Source organism: Pinus tabuliformis, chromosome X (genome assembly GCF_031772625.1).
Source record: "Pinus tabuliformis cultivar Carrire ecotype Pingquan chromosome X, CPIR1, whole genome shotgun sequence".
In the NCBI taxonomy this organism is placed as follows: domain Eukaryota; kingdom Viridiplantae; phylum Streptophyta; class Pinopsida; order Pinales; family Pinaceae; genus Pinus; species Pinus tabuliformis.
In genome coordinates this window covers 927203981-927221842 of record NC_142308.1, presented here as the reverse complement: position 1 = coordinate 927221842, position 17862 = coordinate 927203981, and the positions used below count along the sequence as shown (strand labels likewise).

At 41.4% G+C, this 17862-nt stretch overlaps 1 protein-coding gene across 2 annotated transcripts in view; it reads left to right on the top strand.

The window, feature by feature from the left end:
* Nucleotides 1-301: 301 nt before the first annotated feature.
* Nucleotides 302-17862, top strand: part of GLYR2 (glyoxylate reductase 2) — a 199446-nt gene continuing 181885 nt past the window's right edge. Inside the window, exon 1 of one of the 2 annotated variants that reach the window (XM_089448485.1) lies at nucleotides 302-649. In XM_089448485.1, coding sequence (XP_089304611.1) covers nucleotides 388-649 — 262 coding nt within the window. In that variant the 5' untranslated portion in view covers nucleotides 302-387. The remainder of the gene's footprint in view (nucleotides 650-17862) is intronic. The other variant, XM_089448484.1, reaches the window with a different exon arrangement.

Below are 17862 nucleotides of genomic sequence, written 5' to 3'. Positions count from 1 at the left end.
CTCTATGCTTCGACCAAGCTAAATAGTGTATACAACCTATGTTTTTAGTATAATCAATTTGACTGGGAATATGTAATGTATCTTTAATTTATCATGAATAACAAGATACAAATTTCTTTTTTTTTGAAAAAAAAATATAATAAGATAGAAATATATTATTAAAAATAGATTTAATTTGATAAAAGTATTATCATGAACGAATGTGTTAAATAGGTCATTGACGTGGGACAGATTGAAAACAAAGTGAAATTCGACCATCAAAAATGACAAAATCAAAATGTTATACATCATCTTTTCAAACTTTTGGACAACTAGGTGATGCTTTTCTAATGGAAAAATTTACATTAAAATTTGGCCGAGCATATATAAGCTTCTAGGAGACCGATTATGAGGAGTCTCAGGCCTTGGGTTACTTATCCGTTTACAGCAATGTCGATGGCGCAGATGCACGCAGCGTCTTCAACTCCAATTCAATTTCCAAAAGAATTTCACGGAAAGAAATTTATTTGGTCTTCCTGTCCCAAATGCTTTGATAAGCTCAGATGGACTCCGCGGCCTGTTGGAGGGGCTTCTTCCTTCTCCATTTCTTCTCGCAGCAGCAGCATGCCGGCATACGTAAATTCAAATACAAATTCAGGAGAAGGAGCAGGTATGCCGCTTTTATCTGGGTATTGAGGCCTCATCATTCCTGTTACCATCGTTACTGTTAGAGACCGAATCTTATGCAAACGAGAAAATTAAAGAGCATGTCACTTGATGCACACATTAGCAACATCATAGCTATAAGGTCACTAAGCGGAAGTTTCTATAAAAATGGAAGCAAATGAAGTATGTGGAAGCTGCTCTAAAAACCGTTTTGGCCAATGGCGTCTATCTTGCTCTATGCAGTTACAGGGGTCTATTAGCCAGGGGTGCCCTCGAGTCCCGCTGTATATTTTATTTCCTCTGATCTAATTAGCTATTTACTACATGTTGCTAGGGAGCAGAACCAGATTCAGGGAATTTGTTTATTGGATTACCAGGAGATGCTTAATGCAATTTTTAGAAATATTCGGCCTGCTTTCTTGAATTTACACATATTTGGTGATAGGCACCTTGGACTGTCTGGAGCTGATTTGTATTACCTCAGGTTTCAAGGTTAATGACCACAAAATTGAACTCTGGTTAATAGTTTCTTATCTCATCTCCAGTGGATAATTCTAAGCATAGCAGGATTCTACAGGATAATATAATGAGATATCTTGGGATTCCCGTTGGACTTAATGTCTCGTCTAAGGATGTGCGGTGTGGGTCGGTAAAATTGAAGGCCAAAATCGAAGTGGTAAAACAGGGAAATCTGAGTGGCAGGTAAGCTGACGATGTTGTTAAGAATACTGGCAACTGTTAATGTGTGCGATTCTTCATATTGGAGACATAACGACTTTGGTTATGAGAAGCTTGAAAGAATTCTTCGAAATTAACCAGGGGGCGGGACGCGAATCGCGATTACCCTTAGCCTGTTGGGAAACATGCACTTCGTTCAAAGAAAAAGGAGATCTTAGGCTGGTTGATGTAAGGATTCCATGATTAGTGTTGGTGGCTAAGTGGATTATTAGAGCCATTAGTCGTGGTGTTGTTGGGAATTACCCTAATAAAGCATTAGGTGCTGGCATTGAGGGTCCTTTGACTTAGGGATGTTCTTTGCAATTTGCGAATAGTATTTGGAAGAAGTTGTAGGATGTGATAGTAATAGTTGGTGCTTCGGAATTGATGTTGGCTTTCTTCTGAAAATGAAGGGTGGATTTTTATTTAGGAAAGTGGTTTGTGAATGACATGATTTGTGGGATGCAGAATGAGCTGATTGTTCTCTTGGGAGATTTCTCCAGCAGTGAGATCATTAACAAGAAATATAAGCTCTCTTTTGGAATCGACTATAGTGATTGATGCTAATAACAAATTTAAAGCAGCCCTTCAAAAGGTTAAGTTCAGTATTGCTGAGAAGTGAACCCCAGTGGATGATACGATGATGAGGAACACCAGATGAGGAGGATGATAATGATTCAAACTACACGGTCTACACGGTCTTGAATGGAAAGTGTTGGTTAAGGGCCTTCCTAGCAAACATAGATAAGCTAAAACTAGCTTCTTAGATTGCCTGTGAATACAATGCAGTAAACAGGATAATTTAATGCATGTTTTAGTTTGCTATGCAGTTTTGTCTTAGACTTGGTTAATGCTTCCATGATATCCTTTGTAGACTTGTTCATAGGAGGGCAAGCATACAATGCAGTAAACAGGATAATTTAAAGCATGTTTTAGTTTGCTAAGATATTTTGTCTTAGACTTGGTTAATGCTTCCATGATATCCTTTGTAGACTTGTTCATAGGAGGGCAAGCTTGTTTGGCTTTTCTTGGTTTATCAGGAGGATCTAAGTAGGGTATGTTCCACTTGCACCATATCTAATAGTTGTACACTGGCCAATATGTGCCATGCTTTTAGAATGCAAAGCCTATTCTTGTATCATCGATGAACTTCATGTGAAAATCACAAAAGTTATACCTGTTTGTCTAAAATGAAACAATTTCTTGAAAGACTTGGAGGTTTTGCAGTGCTCCAAGTCACTAACAGTTAGCTTTGATACCACATATAATGCTCCCAATGCCCAAAAACACAAAAAAACTAAATATGTAGTGCAAATAGTAAAAGTTTGCCAACAATTTAGAATATACATATATTCAGGTTGGAATTTGGAGGAAAACATCATTAAACGAAAATTAAGATGAGAGGAAAAACATCTGTAATAAGTTATCCTAAGAATAGATAGGAGGAAAAATGTCTTCAATCACACATACTTTCTTTAGAATGAAACAATTGCTTGAACGAGATAAAGGTTTTGTAGTGCTTCAAGGCAGTGACAGTTAGCTTTGGGACTACTTGTGTGGAAATTTCGAGAATCCATGCTTAATAAGACAAATTCAGAAATTTCACCTCAGTGCTTGAGGTTCCCCAGATATGAACCTTCAGCTTTATGGTTGAATCTGAAATATTAATTACTGCAGCATATATTTCACTCCCGTGCAACCATAATTACTAAGCAGCCTAAGAAAACAAACAGCCAAACAGTGCACTTCAGGGGAGAAGATTCACAACCTTAAGGGCTCAATCCCTCTTACAAATCAGATTGTGGAAGATACTTTGTAACAACCTATTTATTACAGCCCTAAATCTGCCTTGAGTTCTTTCTTAGCTTGTTAAAGAACTAAACAAATCTGCTAAATGTTCATGATAAATCAGCATACCAAACAGCCCCAGATACTACTCATTAGCATGAGAAACATAAATCTGATTTTAATTCTGTGATGGACAATATTTGTGCAGCAAGGGTACACTTTGTATTACAATATAATGAAAAGAAACGTACACACCATCAGCTCATCACAAGCTCTACACCTACATGTCCTATCTGCTTATCACAAGCTAGGATACTCCAATTTCAATCCAAATCCTAGCTTGGGCATACACCATCAACAACAAACCCTATCCAGCAATTGCAACCTAGCAAGGCATCACACCAAGCTACTCCCAAGTCCTATTGACTCCAAAGGCTCAACAACAAGCTAAGATCAACATCAACAAGTCCACCCTTGATCTCACACTTGCATCAGACAAGTCTTCTAGGAGATTCTCTAACATTGCATCGCACAAGCTCTTGGTGTTCTTCACTCCTCTAGTGCTCAGGTCTTTCTCTAGGGTTTATATTATTTAAATCCTAGGCCTTTTTTGCATCACACAAGTACAAAGGCTGCAATACAATCCATAGTGCTAGCCTTGCAAGCTTCTTGTCCATCCTAGGGTTTGCATCCCACAAATCTTAGGTCTTCTTCTCTTACATTACAGAAACACTAAGACCTCTAGACAATGTTGCAATAGAATATCTAGAGTATATCAATATTAGCTTCAAGTTTTCTTCAAGCTAAGCATCACACCAAGCTCCAAGGCTCCTCTACTTCTCTAGCACCCCATGTTCTTGCTCTAGGGTTTGCATCGCGAAAACGCTAGGTCTTATTCTCATGCCTCACACAAGTGTTAAGTTCCAATCTCATCCCTAGCATCTTCATGTCTCGTCTTGGTATTATATCATAAACCCCAGATCTTGCTCCTTACAATACTTCTCCATGACTATTACAAAAGTAGAAGAATGAGCAATGGCAAAGACTTTGTCTGCCCTCTATATAGAAGTAGGTGAGGAAGGGCAACATAAAACATGGACTATGTCTATAGAAGTAGCCCTAGACTACAAGGCAACCCCACATGGAGCACCCCACTAACCAAGGATGTAAAAGTGTCACACTGAAATTTGTCAAACCCCCAAAATGAAGTGCACTCCAAGCATGATGCCCCTTTGGGCCCAATGCCCTTCCTCGAAGATGGTGTGCTATCCAACAAGTTGTGCTTACTTGTTTTATTTTCCAAGTGTTCTCATGCAAGGTGCTCTTCTAACTATGTGCCACATGTCCTCTTGTGCCTAATGCTCCTCCACATGTGTGCCAAGGTAGTTCTTACTCTCAACGCTTGTTTAGCTCTGCAAGCAACCTCCATGAAGTATGCTTCTCAACCCAGAAGCCATCAACTCAAGTAATCAATCTCCAAGGTGTATGTCACATGATTCCATGCTCCCAATGCTAAGTCCTGTCCTTTGGGTCCCTAGTGCTCATCCTCCAAAGTTTGTACCTCTTCTAATCAAATAATCAAATCCCCTCATTGTGTGCATTGAATGGGTTAGTGATCATGCTGCATAGGATAAGTCTCTATCTCTTGTTTGGAACTCCCAATATCCCCTTGTCCTTGAAGAGGTCTAGAGGAAGCCTGAAATTCACATCATGTATGATTGTTTTGTGCGTGCTCTTCAAGATTCATTAATGTGTTGATTTTTGGTAGCATCGGATGTGCTCTATGTTGAAGTTTCTAAGTTTACTTAGTTTAGAAACCCTTCATGCACTTTTTTTGATTTATTCCTACCTACTTGTTATTTTTTTTTAACAAGTTATTTACAAGGTAAATATTGAAAATAAACACCAGTTAATGCTCAACATATTACAGATCAACAACTAAAAGAAACAAGAACAAACACACCACATGACACCATTATTTTTGGACCAATGTCCCTGAAAAACGCAATGCAGGAAAACTGGTGCAACTCTCTGAGGGTTTTCTTATTAAGCAATATCAGAGTATAATTTGGGTGCCGAAACTGGCCTACCTAATAGAGAATTTCCTTGGCAGCTATACCTCACAGTTTGAGAGAAATCTCTTGGCTAAAACCCTGGAAAATCCTTCCGGCAGATCCTCAGCACAAAATTGCTCTGCAACCCCAACGTCTGCCCAATTTGGACTGCGTCAGCCCCTCTCTGTCTCACGCTGGCCCTGCGTCAGCCCCAGGAGACCCTGCGTCAACTTTCTAGGCCTCTACGTCAGACACGCTGGCCTCTCTGGTGCTCTATGCAGCACTTGGCTGCCTCTGCGTGGCCCTGCGTGAGCCCTTGCTGGCTCTGCGTCACTGTCCTTGGCTGCTGCGCTGCTCTCTCGACACAATCTCTGCCTTCTCTATTTCTCTGTACTCAATGCCCCTCAGCTGCTCTGCCGATCACTGATTCTATCTCTCTTAGAAAACCCTGCTCTAGAGAATAGAATGACTGATCACTCTGGTGTGTTTTCCAAGTGACCGTCAAGCCTCCTCTTATACTTTTCTTGTTGACATCTCAACGGTCGAGATTAAGTCCCTAATCAATGGCTAAGATTAGTTCTGGCTTGATCCACGTCTTTTGGACCACTCTAACACAGATTCATATTAATATATATTAATATTTTATTTTCCCTTTAGACTTAGGGACTCCATTAAAATTTTTAATTATTTTAATATCTCCTGGTCTGTTTAGAATCTACCCAAACCCTTTCTGGGTATTGGAGATCTCATGTGCCCCAACCTTTCCACCAAATTTCGTGGCTAGAGCACATCCGATGCTACCCCAAATCAACACTCTAGCCATGAAATTTGGTGGAGAGGCTAAGGCACATGAGGTCTCCAAGACCCAGCGATCGTTTGGAGAAATTCCACTCGGATGAAGAGATATTAAAATAATTAATATTTTTAATGGGGGTCTTAAGTTTAAACTTAGGAAAATTAAAATATTAATGTGTATTAATATAATATGGGTGAGAAAGTTCTAAATAACGAGGATCAAGCCAGATCTAATCTTAGTCGTTGATTAGGGACTTAATCTTGGCCATTGAATCGTCAACAGGAAAAGTATAAGAGGAGGCTTGAGGGTTAGTTGGAGACACACCAAGAGAGATCAATAATTCAATTTTCTGGGGCAATGTTTGCTGAGGAAAATGAGTGAGAGATCAGTTGCAGTGAGGGGCAGTTCAACAAGGGATTTCGATCAAAGGCTGAAGAATACATAGTAGAAAGGCAGTGAAGTACCGGAAGAGGCAGTGCAGGCCCAAGAAGGGCTGACGTAGAGGCCATATGAGCCAATGTAGAGACGCAGAGGGCTGTAGAGGCTGATGCAGAGGACGCAGAGGGCTTTAGAGGTAGCGTTGAGAGTTTCTGTGGGGTAGACTGGGAGTTGATTAGTAGATCCCAAGTGGGGAGAGGGTGACGCAGTTCCAGAGTAGTGCTTGGAGCATCTTTCGCTGTCCAACACAAGGAACAATCAGAGTCGCTGTGGGGTTGATCATCTGGTTGCTGATTTGTCAGAATATCTGTCTCCGGAGAGAGGTACTACTGCCAAGGAAATTCTCTGCCGGATGAGACATATCTAGTACTCTAGTTGTATTCAAAAAATTGCTTAATAATAAAACCCTCTATACGCTACAACGGTTTTCCCACATTGGGTTTTTCTGGGGACGATTATCCAAAAATAACGGTGTCCCTTGTGTTGTCTTAGTTTATTTTAGTTGTTGATCTATATATTTGTGAATGCTGCATTTGTGTTTACTTCGATATTTATGTGCTTAAATAACTTGTTAATACAATGAACAAGTAGGAGGTAGTAAACCAGATATTGTAGTAGGGGTTTCTGATGTGTTAGATTCAGAAATTTTCACATAATGCTAAACTCCTCCAATGTTGCAATTGGACTAGGTGATAATGTTGATATGAGTAATATGCATTCCATTCATGCTCCGAGAGTCCAATCTAATGGGAGTATTGTCATGGAATAGGAGGGGCTTATTGTTTTGTGTTGAAAATTTATTGTCACATGAGAGTTAGGAACTTGTTTTAGAATTTAGATATCATCTACTTGCAAGAAGTTAAAATGTTTGGCTTTTTCTTGAAGACTTATCTGAATTTTTATTTGGCAAAACATGAACTTTTTAATTTCAACCCATGATGACAGTAGGGGAGCTGTTGTGATTCTTGTCACTCCCTAGCTAGCTATAATTGTCATTGACTAGGGCACAAAGTCATCTCAAAGGTTAGGTTTTTTTGCAAATATATATATGTTCAATGAGGGAGAAGACAGAACTAATTTTTGGTGATGGATGGGTACTTTAAGAGGTTCGCTAGCTTGTTTATGCATTTTAATAAGGTTGACATTGAAGACGACAAAGAGTTTGTTTATGCATTTCAATAAGGTTGACGTTGAAGAGGACAAGGATGAATGCTTTCTGTTAGATTCCTTCAATGTGACAAAGAAGCTTGGTTTGCCTTTAATGCTCGACACATTTTGTATGACTAAAAGAAATTTAGGAGAAATGATTTGATTGAGCTTTGGTTTACTTGATCAAGTTTTCAAAAGGGTATTATTAAATGGGTCCTCAAATGACTTAATTGGGCCATGCTCTTTGAGGACACATTCTTCTTTGACTATGGGGGGCCGCGACTTGTCTAGGTGTTGGGGAAGCTGCTCTTTCAAACCAAGAACATATTTATTTCTCCATCTCTTGGGGAATTGCAAAAATGCATATGCCTAAGGCCTAATACATATGAATGTTTCTCACTTGAAAAATGAAGGTTGCTTGACTTGTATTGGAAAATTTTGGAATCTTGCTCCAAATCAAGAGGAGAAGATTGTAGGAAACAAGCCTCAATCTAGAGAAAGTGACATGAAACGATTACACGAGAGCTACACTGTGAGTCAATTCTCCAACTAGTCCTTTTAATGAAGATCTTTATGCTAGGATAACCAAGTCTCGACAACACTTGAAAGGATGAAATTTGTAATGGTGAGGAGGTTAATTTTGAATTGATCTAAGACTCACAATCGACTAATGAAGGAATTTTTTCAGATCTCTATCTTTGAAATAAGTTGTAGAGAAAGTATATGCTATCAAAACTCTTGGCAGAAGGCTTCTCCAACACAAGGATATTGAAAAAAACCGTTGCTCCTTGTAAAATGGTGTTTCCATTCTAGGGCCTTACCAAAGAACAAAGGGTAGCCTTGCAAACTTGCTTGGTTGTGGTACTGCAAAAACTCTCAAAATCTCAAACAAGGTTGTGTAGGCAATAATCGTCTTTGGATGTGTTGATAATTGCATTGTATTATATGTCTAAGGACAAATCTCTTGGAGTGGACAACGTCCCATGCAAATTATACAAGTTGACTTGGGATTTTGTGGGTCCTTACTTGTTCCAACTATGCAAGGAAGTTGTTATAAAGAAATCACTAGGGGTTGACATCAATAGAGGAATCATGTGCTTTTTTCCATAACTGGGTGCCAATGTTAACAAAGGAATCATCCACTTTATTCCTAAGTTTGATGAACACAAAATTATCACTAGTTGGAGATGCATCACCCTCTTAAACCAATTTTATAAAGTTCTGGCCAAGGCCTTTGTCTTGAGAGTGAAGCATGACTCGTGAAAGATTATATGCCTACAACATATTGGCTTCATCAGAGGATTGTTAGTTTTTGTAGCATCAAACTGGGGTTCTAGTCTTGAGTTGTGTCAGAGAGGCTAAGATCATGAGATCTTCAAAACCCATAAAAGATTTCGCGAGATAAGCTTTCGAAACGCCTTAGTTAAATTAATTAACCATCATTTAAATTTTTCCTAAGTCTAACTTAGGAAAACTGGTTAATTAATAGTAATTAATTAATGCTCTAGAAACTCACATAGATTGAGTTTGAGATGATCTTAGCCGTTGATGAGGATCTAATCATGGGCGTTGGTTCGCCAACAAGAGATTATAAAAGCAGGACGATGGGGATGGAGAAGATGCACCAAGAGAGCGAATTCTTTGGCAGATAGAGCTACCTAGTTGTAGAGATCAAGCAAGGGAAAGAATTTCGAGCTAGAAGGACCACAAGAGTGAGAGGGAGCAACATAAGTGATTTCTGGTGGATTTCTAGTGTCGGAGAGTTAGTAACAAGAGGGCTGAGATAGTCCTCACTGACACTGTGCAGTCAGCTTTAGAGGAGGGTTCGATTTAGTTGGAGAGGAAGAGGATTTAGTTACTGGAGGCCAGGAAAATTTCTGGAAGGCTAATTGAATCTTCTTCGGAGGCCGAGTCAGGCAGAATGACAACATCAGAGCAGTTCCAGAGGCAACACGAATTGGCTTGCGCAGAGGCTAATGCAGGGGTGTTTGAGCAGCTAGTTTGAGCCAGTTTCGTAGCTGAGATCAGTGTCGGGTGAGACAAAAATTGTCTCACTAATTCTTGGTTGAATAATTTTGTTGAGGATTGCTAGTTTGGCATCCATATTTTTGTACTCAAATTTCACTGCTGCATATAATAATAAAACCCTCATCTGCTACACTGATTTTCCCACATTGGGTTTTTCCGGGGACTTTTGTCCAAAAATAACGGTGTCATTTTTATTTTGTGTGCGCTCTATTTTTCTCAGTTCCAGTTTTATTTCCGCAATGCATTTTATTTTTGGTGAAAATTATAGTAGTGATTTTATTCGTTGTTTTCCGTAATAGCAAATAAACTGCACATAATAATATTCAGTTAGAAGAATAATTTCTAGTTGCTGCAATATTTGAAAATTTCACAAGGATGACTTATATTAGATCAAATCAATTGGTATGGGAAGGCATGGAATGGGCCAGGTGATAAGGCCTTGACACTCTCTTTATAAAAATTGGCTTTGAGAAGGCTTAGGACAGGGTTGAATGGACTTTTTGGCCATGTTCATGTCCTTGGGCTGTGGGTTCCTTTTCATTAGATTGAAAATTTGTTCACAGAAGCTTTGACCAATATTCTATTAACAAGTGCACGTTGGAAGAGGTGGGAATTTTTACTTCAATTTGGATAGGGTGCACTTTGGCACTTGCCTTGTATGTAAGCATTACAATACTTGCGTGCCAATGAAATGGGGAAAGGGCTCATAAGTGTATTCCTCTCCTTGAACTTGAGACTAGTCAAATCGTTAATGGGCACTTTGCAAACAACTCTTTCATCTATTAAACAAAATATAGAGAATATATGAAGAGATAGAGACAAAAATTATAGAGTATTATATCATTGTGCCTAAAATTACATACAAAGGTATTGTATATATATTAGTGTTGTCATTCAAATATGTTGATTTGTATAGCTTGGGAGGTACTCCCACAACCCTAGGGTACTTGGTTTGGGAGAAGTTGACCCACATGGGCCTTGTGGGCAAGTGTACCCAAGCAGCGGGATTTGGACCCAAGAAAGGGGTTTAGGACCTAAAAAGGAATTAATATAATTTCCTAAGGGAAAGAGGAAGAAAACCCTAGATCTAGAGGGTTCCTAAGTGACTAAAGGAAAAATTGTTTAAGATAGGCCTAGGAGGAGGTCTAGAAACAAGATGGCTAGTCATTCTCCACGATAGATCGAAGAAGGAAGACTGCAATGGTGTGAGGGAGGCATCCATAAGGAAAACGCTATCTCAAGAAGGAATCTAGCCAAGGTGGATTGATCAACCTCGAGGAGCTGAGCTATAAGGGGTCTGAAGGTTTTGATTTGGTCCGAGCTAGTCTTGCTCAAGGAGCTGATGCGGTTGTATTTGGGCAGTCGAGAATCTTAGTGGAAGAGGTCTGAAATAGGCCGAGTTTTCTGTTTTGTGGAGGATAAAGGGCCGTAGGTGTGTGGGAGAAGGGTCGAGGCCTTGTTCAATAAGGATAGGTGGCCGTAAGGCCTGTATGTATGCAGATGAGAGGCCCGAGTTGTCTCAAGGCACAACGTAGGAGAAGAAGGCCAAGCCGAGATTTGATGTGGAACAAACCTAATGTGCTAGGACGCAAGTCTAAGCAGAGTAATTGAAGGTTGACAAGTGGGCCGAGAATTTTAGGTTTGTGTAAGGATTGTCAAAGTGAGTCGATGCCAAGGAGGCTCGTTGCTAGTTGGAGGGATGTTAATAAGGGTTATTGACGACAATTTATAATGCCCTAGTTTAGGGCTTCTTTTGAGCAAGGTCAACCACCTAAGTTCCATCCCTAAGCGGCCAAGATTCTGAGCATGAATAAGAGTGATGAGGTGTGTCTCTATGTGTAAACAGAGATACGTGTAGGGCTGATGTGTTGGGACTGTCTTGAAGAGATAGATGTGTACTGAAGTGGAGCAACAAAGGTTTGTCAGTAAGGGAGTTTTGGACAAAATCATTGTGGATTGGGCTGCTAATTGTGCCCTAGTTTATGTGATATTTCTGTGACAAAGCACAATCTAGTGGGATGTCCTTTGAAGCCCTAAGTGTGAAAATTTCTAAATCTAGACACAAAAATCCTACTGCAGTCACTGGTTTAACATCTCCTACTTGTTATTTTATTCAAGAAGTTATGTAATTACACAAACATTGATGTAAACACTATTGCAATCTACACTGACATACAGATCATAAACTGAAATGATAAATGAGACAAACACACAACGGACACCATTATTTTTCGGCAACGTCCCCGGAAAAACCCAACTTGGGAAAACCGGTGCAGTAGATAGAGGGTTTGTATTATTAAGCAAGCAGAATTTGAGTGCAACAGGTTGCCTCTCACACCGACTAACCTTACAGAGAAATCACGACAGCAAGAAATACATACGAGGGTTTACCTCGCTCCCCAAGTCACAACGGATCCATTGAGTGATTTGACACCCTCCTGGCAAACACTGCGCAGTCCCTACGCAATCACTCGATTTGCCGAGTGAAGTCTGTCGTTCAGCCCTCCTAGCTCAGATACTTGCTTCCTCAGCGAAATCTCAGACTACTGGACGAATACTCTGCATTGCCACTGCAAGAGCCCCTCCTGGACTGTGTCAGCTCTGCGTGAACCCCTATTGGGCTTCGTAGGCCTCTGCGTTGTCTTCTTGCTCAATTTGCCTCTCTGCTACGTACTCTTTGGCTTGGAACTTACTCTCCGATCCAAATCTCTGCTTCTGCCCCTCACTACAACAAATCAATGTTCGATTCTCTCAGCAAACCATGCCCCAGAAAATCGAACTGACTGATCAATATGCTCACTTGGTGTATCTCCAACTGACCCTCAAGCCTCCTCTTATACTTTTCCTATTGATGAATCAATGGTCGAGATTAAGTCTCTAATCAACGACTAAGATTAAATTAGACTTGATCCTTGTCTTTTAGAAGCTTTTCACCCATATTTTCATTAATACCCATTAATATTTTTATTTTCCTAAGTTTAGACTTAGGAACCCCATTAAAAATATTAATTATTTTAATAAAATACAATCTGGGTGGAATTTCTCCAAACGATTTCTGGGTCTTGGAGATCTCATGTGTTCTAGCCCCTCCACAAAATTCCGGAGCTAGAGCACATCCGATGCTACCCAAAATCAACACTCCCTCTTAGCAAGGAATGTGCTATAGCAATACTTCCCAGTGAAGTATCGCACTGATCCATGACATTGGTCCTTTGCGGTGCTGATGCTCGGCCTGCTGCCCCTCATCCACTGCACTGCTTCAATCTGTACTGCTGCCCATGACACTGCCACTGTCACTGCTACATCTGTATTGCAACTCCCTCTTAATATGTTGCATCATGTTGCCCATAGCACTGCCACTGCTAACTGCTGCACTGCAACTCAGTTGCTGAGAAGTAAGCAACTGAAAAGTCACCCAAAAAGCTGACATGCTGGTCAGTCTGGATACCTCGTGATGCTGAAGGTAACTCCGCTGCTAATTTGTGCTGACCATCTGATGCTACTGCGCTGCTGTTGTATCTGCTTTGTGCCTCCTGCACTGCTCAACACTCTACTGCACTGCTTCAGACTTTGAGCACTCTAGCTCTACCACTGTTGCTCCATCATCCCTCGCACCAACTGACTCCCATCATTTGCTATTGTCATTAAGGGCTCCCGTAGCCGTATGTGATCCAAGAGTTTGGGCACCTTAAGGATCCCGCCCCTTGTGTAGTCCCCCTGACTACAACTCAATATCGCCCCACCTCTTCTCTAGAGGTGCATGAGCACTCATGGCGCAATCCTCATTATCGTCCTCCTTGTCAACTTTCGTTGGAGCAGCCTTTGAGTCAGATTTCTCTTCCTTGCCCTTCTTCAGAGGGCACTGAGTGGTGAAATGACCTAGTTCTTCACATCTGAAGCATCTGACTTTGGATATATCTTTCTTTTTGCTCTTCTTCTACCCTTGCTGTCTCTCTGATGCTAGAGCTGCATCCTCCTCTTCCTCCTTCTTGGCTCTGATTCCTTTGCCGCTACTTCCCGCCTTGGTTAACCGTTTGATCTCTTCCTATCGAAGAGCTACCCACATCTCCTCCCAATTGGGGAGAGAAGCCCTACCCAAGATGCTCTGGACAAAGGTCTCCCAGTCTTCAGTGACTGCATTCAGGGCAGTCCTGACCATGAATTCAGGATCTGGTGTAGACCCTACGGAAGTTAGCTAGTCTCGGATCCCTTGCAACCTAAGAAGGAAGGGATCGATTTCTTCTCCCTTCTGCATCTGATATTGTCTCAGCTGGTTCTCAAGCAACATCTTCCGTTGAACGGAAGTTCCCTCATACAAAGTGGTCAAGGCCTCCCACATTTCCCTTGCTGTGTCCTTTTCAGCAATATGTGGGACCACATGATCCTTGACCCCGTCCAAGATCATGCACTTCGCCTTTGCTTGAGCCTCCTCATATTTCTTGAGAGGATCAACATCAACCAGAACAATAACGTCCTCAAGGCATAATCCTTGATGCGATTTTTGTCCAAGACTGCCAGGATCTTGGCCTTCCAGATGACAAAGTTGGATGCTCCATCCAATCTGTCCTGATCCCTCAGTCCATTTATTGCCATCTCTGCTCAAATGAGTGTCGAACAGGTTCTCTTCTCCTTCTTTCACTGCTGCCCCAACAAAACTCAGATCTGGATTTCTTTGGCGCTAGAAATCCTCTAAGGAACAAGTTCCCTCTAGACTCCCTCTGAGTCCTGATTTCCTTCACAGAAATCCTTCTGCCAAATAATGTCGAATCACCCCTCTCCGATCCTCCTTTGCTGCTACTCAACAACCCAGATCTAGATTTCTTTGGCAAGAAATCTGTTAAGGTAGTGACTCCCTCTACCTTGGTTCAGTCTCCTCAGACACTGTTCTGCACCAACAACAACAACGTCCCACCAACACCTCAGATTTGATCTGCACTGCTCCCTCTGCCCCAACAACTGAAGAATCTAAGCTCCTCAGGCTTTGCGTAGTCACTGCGTTAGCTAGATCAACTCCTCTTGGCCACTATGTCATTCCTTCCTAGTCCATAAAGATGATGTGGCTCTGCGTGAGCCTGATCTGCGCCTCTCTGCTTCTGCGTTGGCTCATAGAGTCGACGCAGTCACTGCATGGGCTCCTCCTGACTACTACGTCACCCTCTCCTAGCTTAGAATGTTGATGCAGGCACTGCGTGAGCCTCTGCGTCACTTCTTCTGCACTACGTCACCCTTCCTTTGCGTTTCAGGCTCTGGAACAACGCTGTCACTTGGGACAGTTGCCTCTCTGCAGCAGATTTGCTGGATCTCTCGGCTGATGGATTCAATGTCCTATGATTTGCAATCCCTCTGATACCATGTGAAAATTTCTAAATCTAGACACATAAATCCTACTGCAATCATTGGTTTAACATCTCCTACTTGTTATTTCATTCAACAAGTTATTTAATTACATAAACATTGATGTAAACACTACTACAATCTACACTGACATACAGATCATAAACTGAAACGATAAATGAGACAAACACACAAGGGACACTGTTATTTTTGGACAACACGTCCCCAGAAAAACCCAACTTGGGAAAACCGGTGCAGCAGATAGAGGGTTTGTATTATTAAGCAAGCAAAATCTGAGTACAACAGGTTGCCTCTCACACCGACTAACCTTACAGAGAAATCATGGCAGCAAGAAATACATATGAGGGTTTACCTTGCTCCCCAAGTCACAACTGATCCAATGAGTGATCTGACACCCTCCCGACAAACACTGTGCAGTCCCTACGCAATCATTGCGTGGGCCTGCATCTTGCCTCTAGAGGACTGCGTCACCCCTTCTGCTGGATCGATTTGCCGAGTGAAGTCTGTCATTCAGCCCTCCTGGCTCAGAACCTTGCTTCCCCAACAAAATCTCGGACTATTGACGAATACTCTGCACTGCCACTGCAAGAGCCCCTCCTGGACTGCGTCAGCTCTGCGTGAGCCCCTCTTGGGCTGCGTAGGCCTCTGCGTTGTCTTCCTGCTCAAGCTGCCTCTCTGCTACGTATTCTTTGGCTCAGAACTTACTCTCCGATCCAAATCTCTGCTTCTGCCCCTCTCACTGCAATAGATCACTGGTTCGATTCTCTCAGCAAACCACACCCCAGAAAATCGAACTGACTGATCAATATGCTCACTTGGTGTATCTCCAATTGACCCTCAAGCCTCCTCTTATATTTTTCCCGTTGATGAATCAATGACCGAGATTAAGTCTCCAATCAACGGCTAAGATTAAATTAGACTTGATCTTTGTCTCTTAGAAGCTTCTCACCCATATTTTCATTAATACCCATTAATATATTTATTTTCCTAAGTTTAGACTTAGGAACCCCATTAAAAATATTAATTATTTTAATAAAATACAATCCGGGTGAAACTTCTCCAAACGATTTCTGGGTCTTGGAGATCTCATGTGTTCTAGCCCTTCCACAAAATTTCAGAGCTAGAGCACATTTGATGCTACCCAAAATCAACACTAAGATCTGTCCTCTTCAGTGACGTAAAGAGACAATGTGTGGGCATATTTGTCAGCCCTAAGACAACGAGCCTTGTGAGACAAATCATTGTCAAGTGGGCTGCCTGGAAAGCCCTAAATTTAGTGGAGAAAGAGGGTTGTGTGTGGGCTTGGTAACAAACCCTAAGTTCTGTATAATTTGTGGGAGCAAATTACAGATGCGAGGGCTGCATTTGAAGCCCTAGGTCAGTCAGAATTCTGGACTGGGTGAGGGCTGATCTAAGTGCCCTAAGAGCAACATTCTGGAGCAGCTAGGATGTTGACAAGTGGGCAACTTAAAGACCTCATGTACAGTGTTCCTTGGAGCAGCGAAGGGATTGTTAGGAGGCAAATTTGAGTGCTCTAGTTTAGTGGGTTGCAGGAGGGAAAAGTTAGTGATAAGAGGGCAGATTATAAAGACCCTAAGAACGCGATCCTTTGGAGTAGCAGAGGACATTGTTAGAGGGCAAATCAATGAGCCTATGTTCAATCATTTATGGAGCAGTCTAGAAGATTAATAGTCGTAGATTGAGTGGCTAGAGATGCAAGCATTCTAAAGTCGCAGAAGTTGCAGTGATCAACAGAAGGGAAGGCAAAGTACCCACCAGATGTGTTCAAGGTACGTGAAATGAAAGGACTGCGGAGCGTTACATAAAAAGGCAAGTCAATTGTACTTTGTTAAGTTAGAGATTGGTCATCGTAGTTGTTGATACCAAGCCCTAGCTTGTCTTGTATTAGGGCTGATTGTAAGGGTCATGATCCATGGTATGGGAGCCATGATATTGTTGTATTCAAGTTTGTAATATAACGAGTTGTGGGTTAAAAATTGTCATTGTTGGGAAAAATACTGAGAGGGGGGGTGAATAAGTATTTACAAATCAATAACTTTTTACATTTCATATTCAGATTTCTATACGCGACTTCACTGAATGGAACCTGCGTGTGTACGCCACTGTTCTTAAGACTATAATCGTATATCCAATGAACTTTATGATTCAGTTAATCCATCATATGTTTGTCTTCAGCCAGTGCATTAGTACTTTATTAACCATTACATAGACATTAACTATATGCTGTAATAAATAAATCATCACACATAAGCAACACACATGAACACCAAGATTTAAGGTGGAAACCCAATGCGGGAGAAAACTACCTGTTGCTGTTGTCTCTGTGTTATTTTTAATAAGAATAAAAAGCTGTTTACAATCTTGTACTGACGCAGACTCATACCAGTACGCAGGCACCCACCTGCAGAAGGCTACAACCTTCTCTCGTTCTCCAGCTTCTACTGGAAGGGAGCTACAACCCCCTGGCTCTTGTACTGGCTGATATGTTTACCAATATGTAGGCGCCGACCTACAGAAGGCTACCACCTTCACTCATTCTCTAGCTGCTATTGGAAGGGAGCTCCACCTCCTAGCTCTTGTACTAGCTAATATATTTACCAGTATGTAGATGCCGACCGACAGAAGGCTACTACCTTCACTCTTCCTCCAGGGACTACGTTTCATAAATTTTCAGACTGGATGGTCTTGGTACACGTCAACACAATATGTAGGCCACGTTTCATCAAGTTTTCATACTGGACCCATCAGTAACATTGAAGCTCAAAATCAATCATCACTACAATACAACCATCAAATACAACTGCATTAGCAATCAACCAATTTGAACAATCAGATCACTGTCACTAGAACACAGAGATGAACTCAGAACAC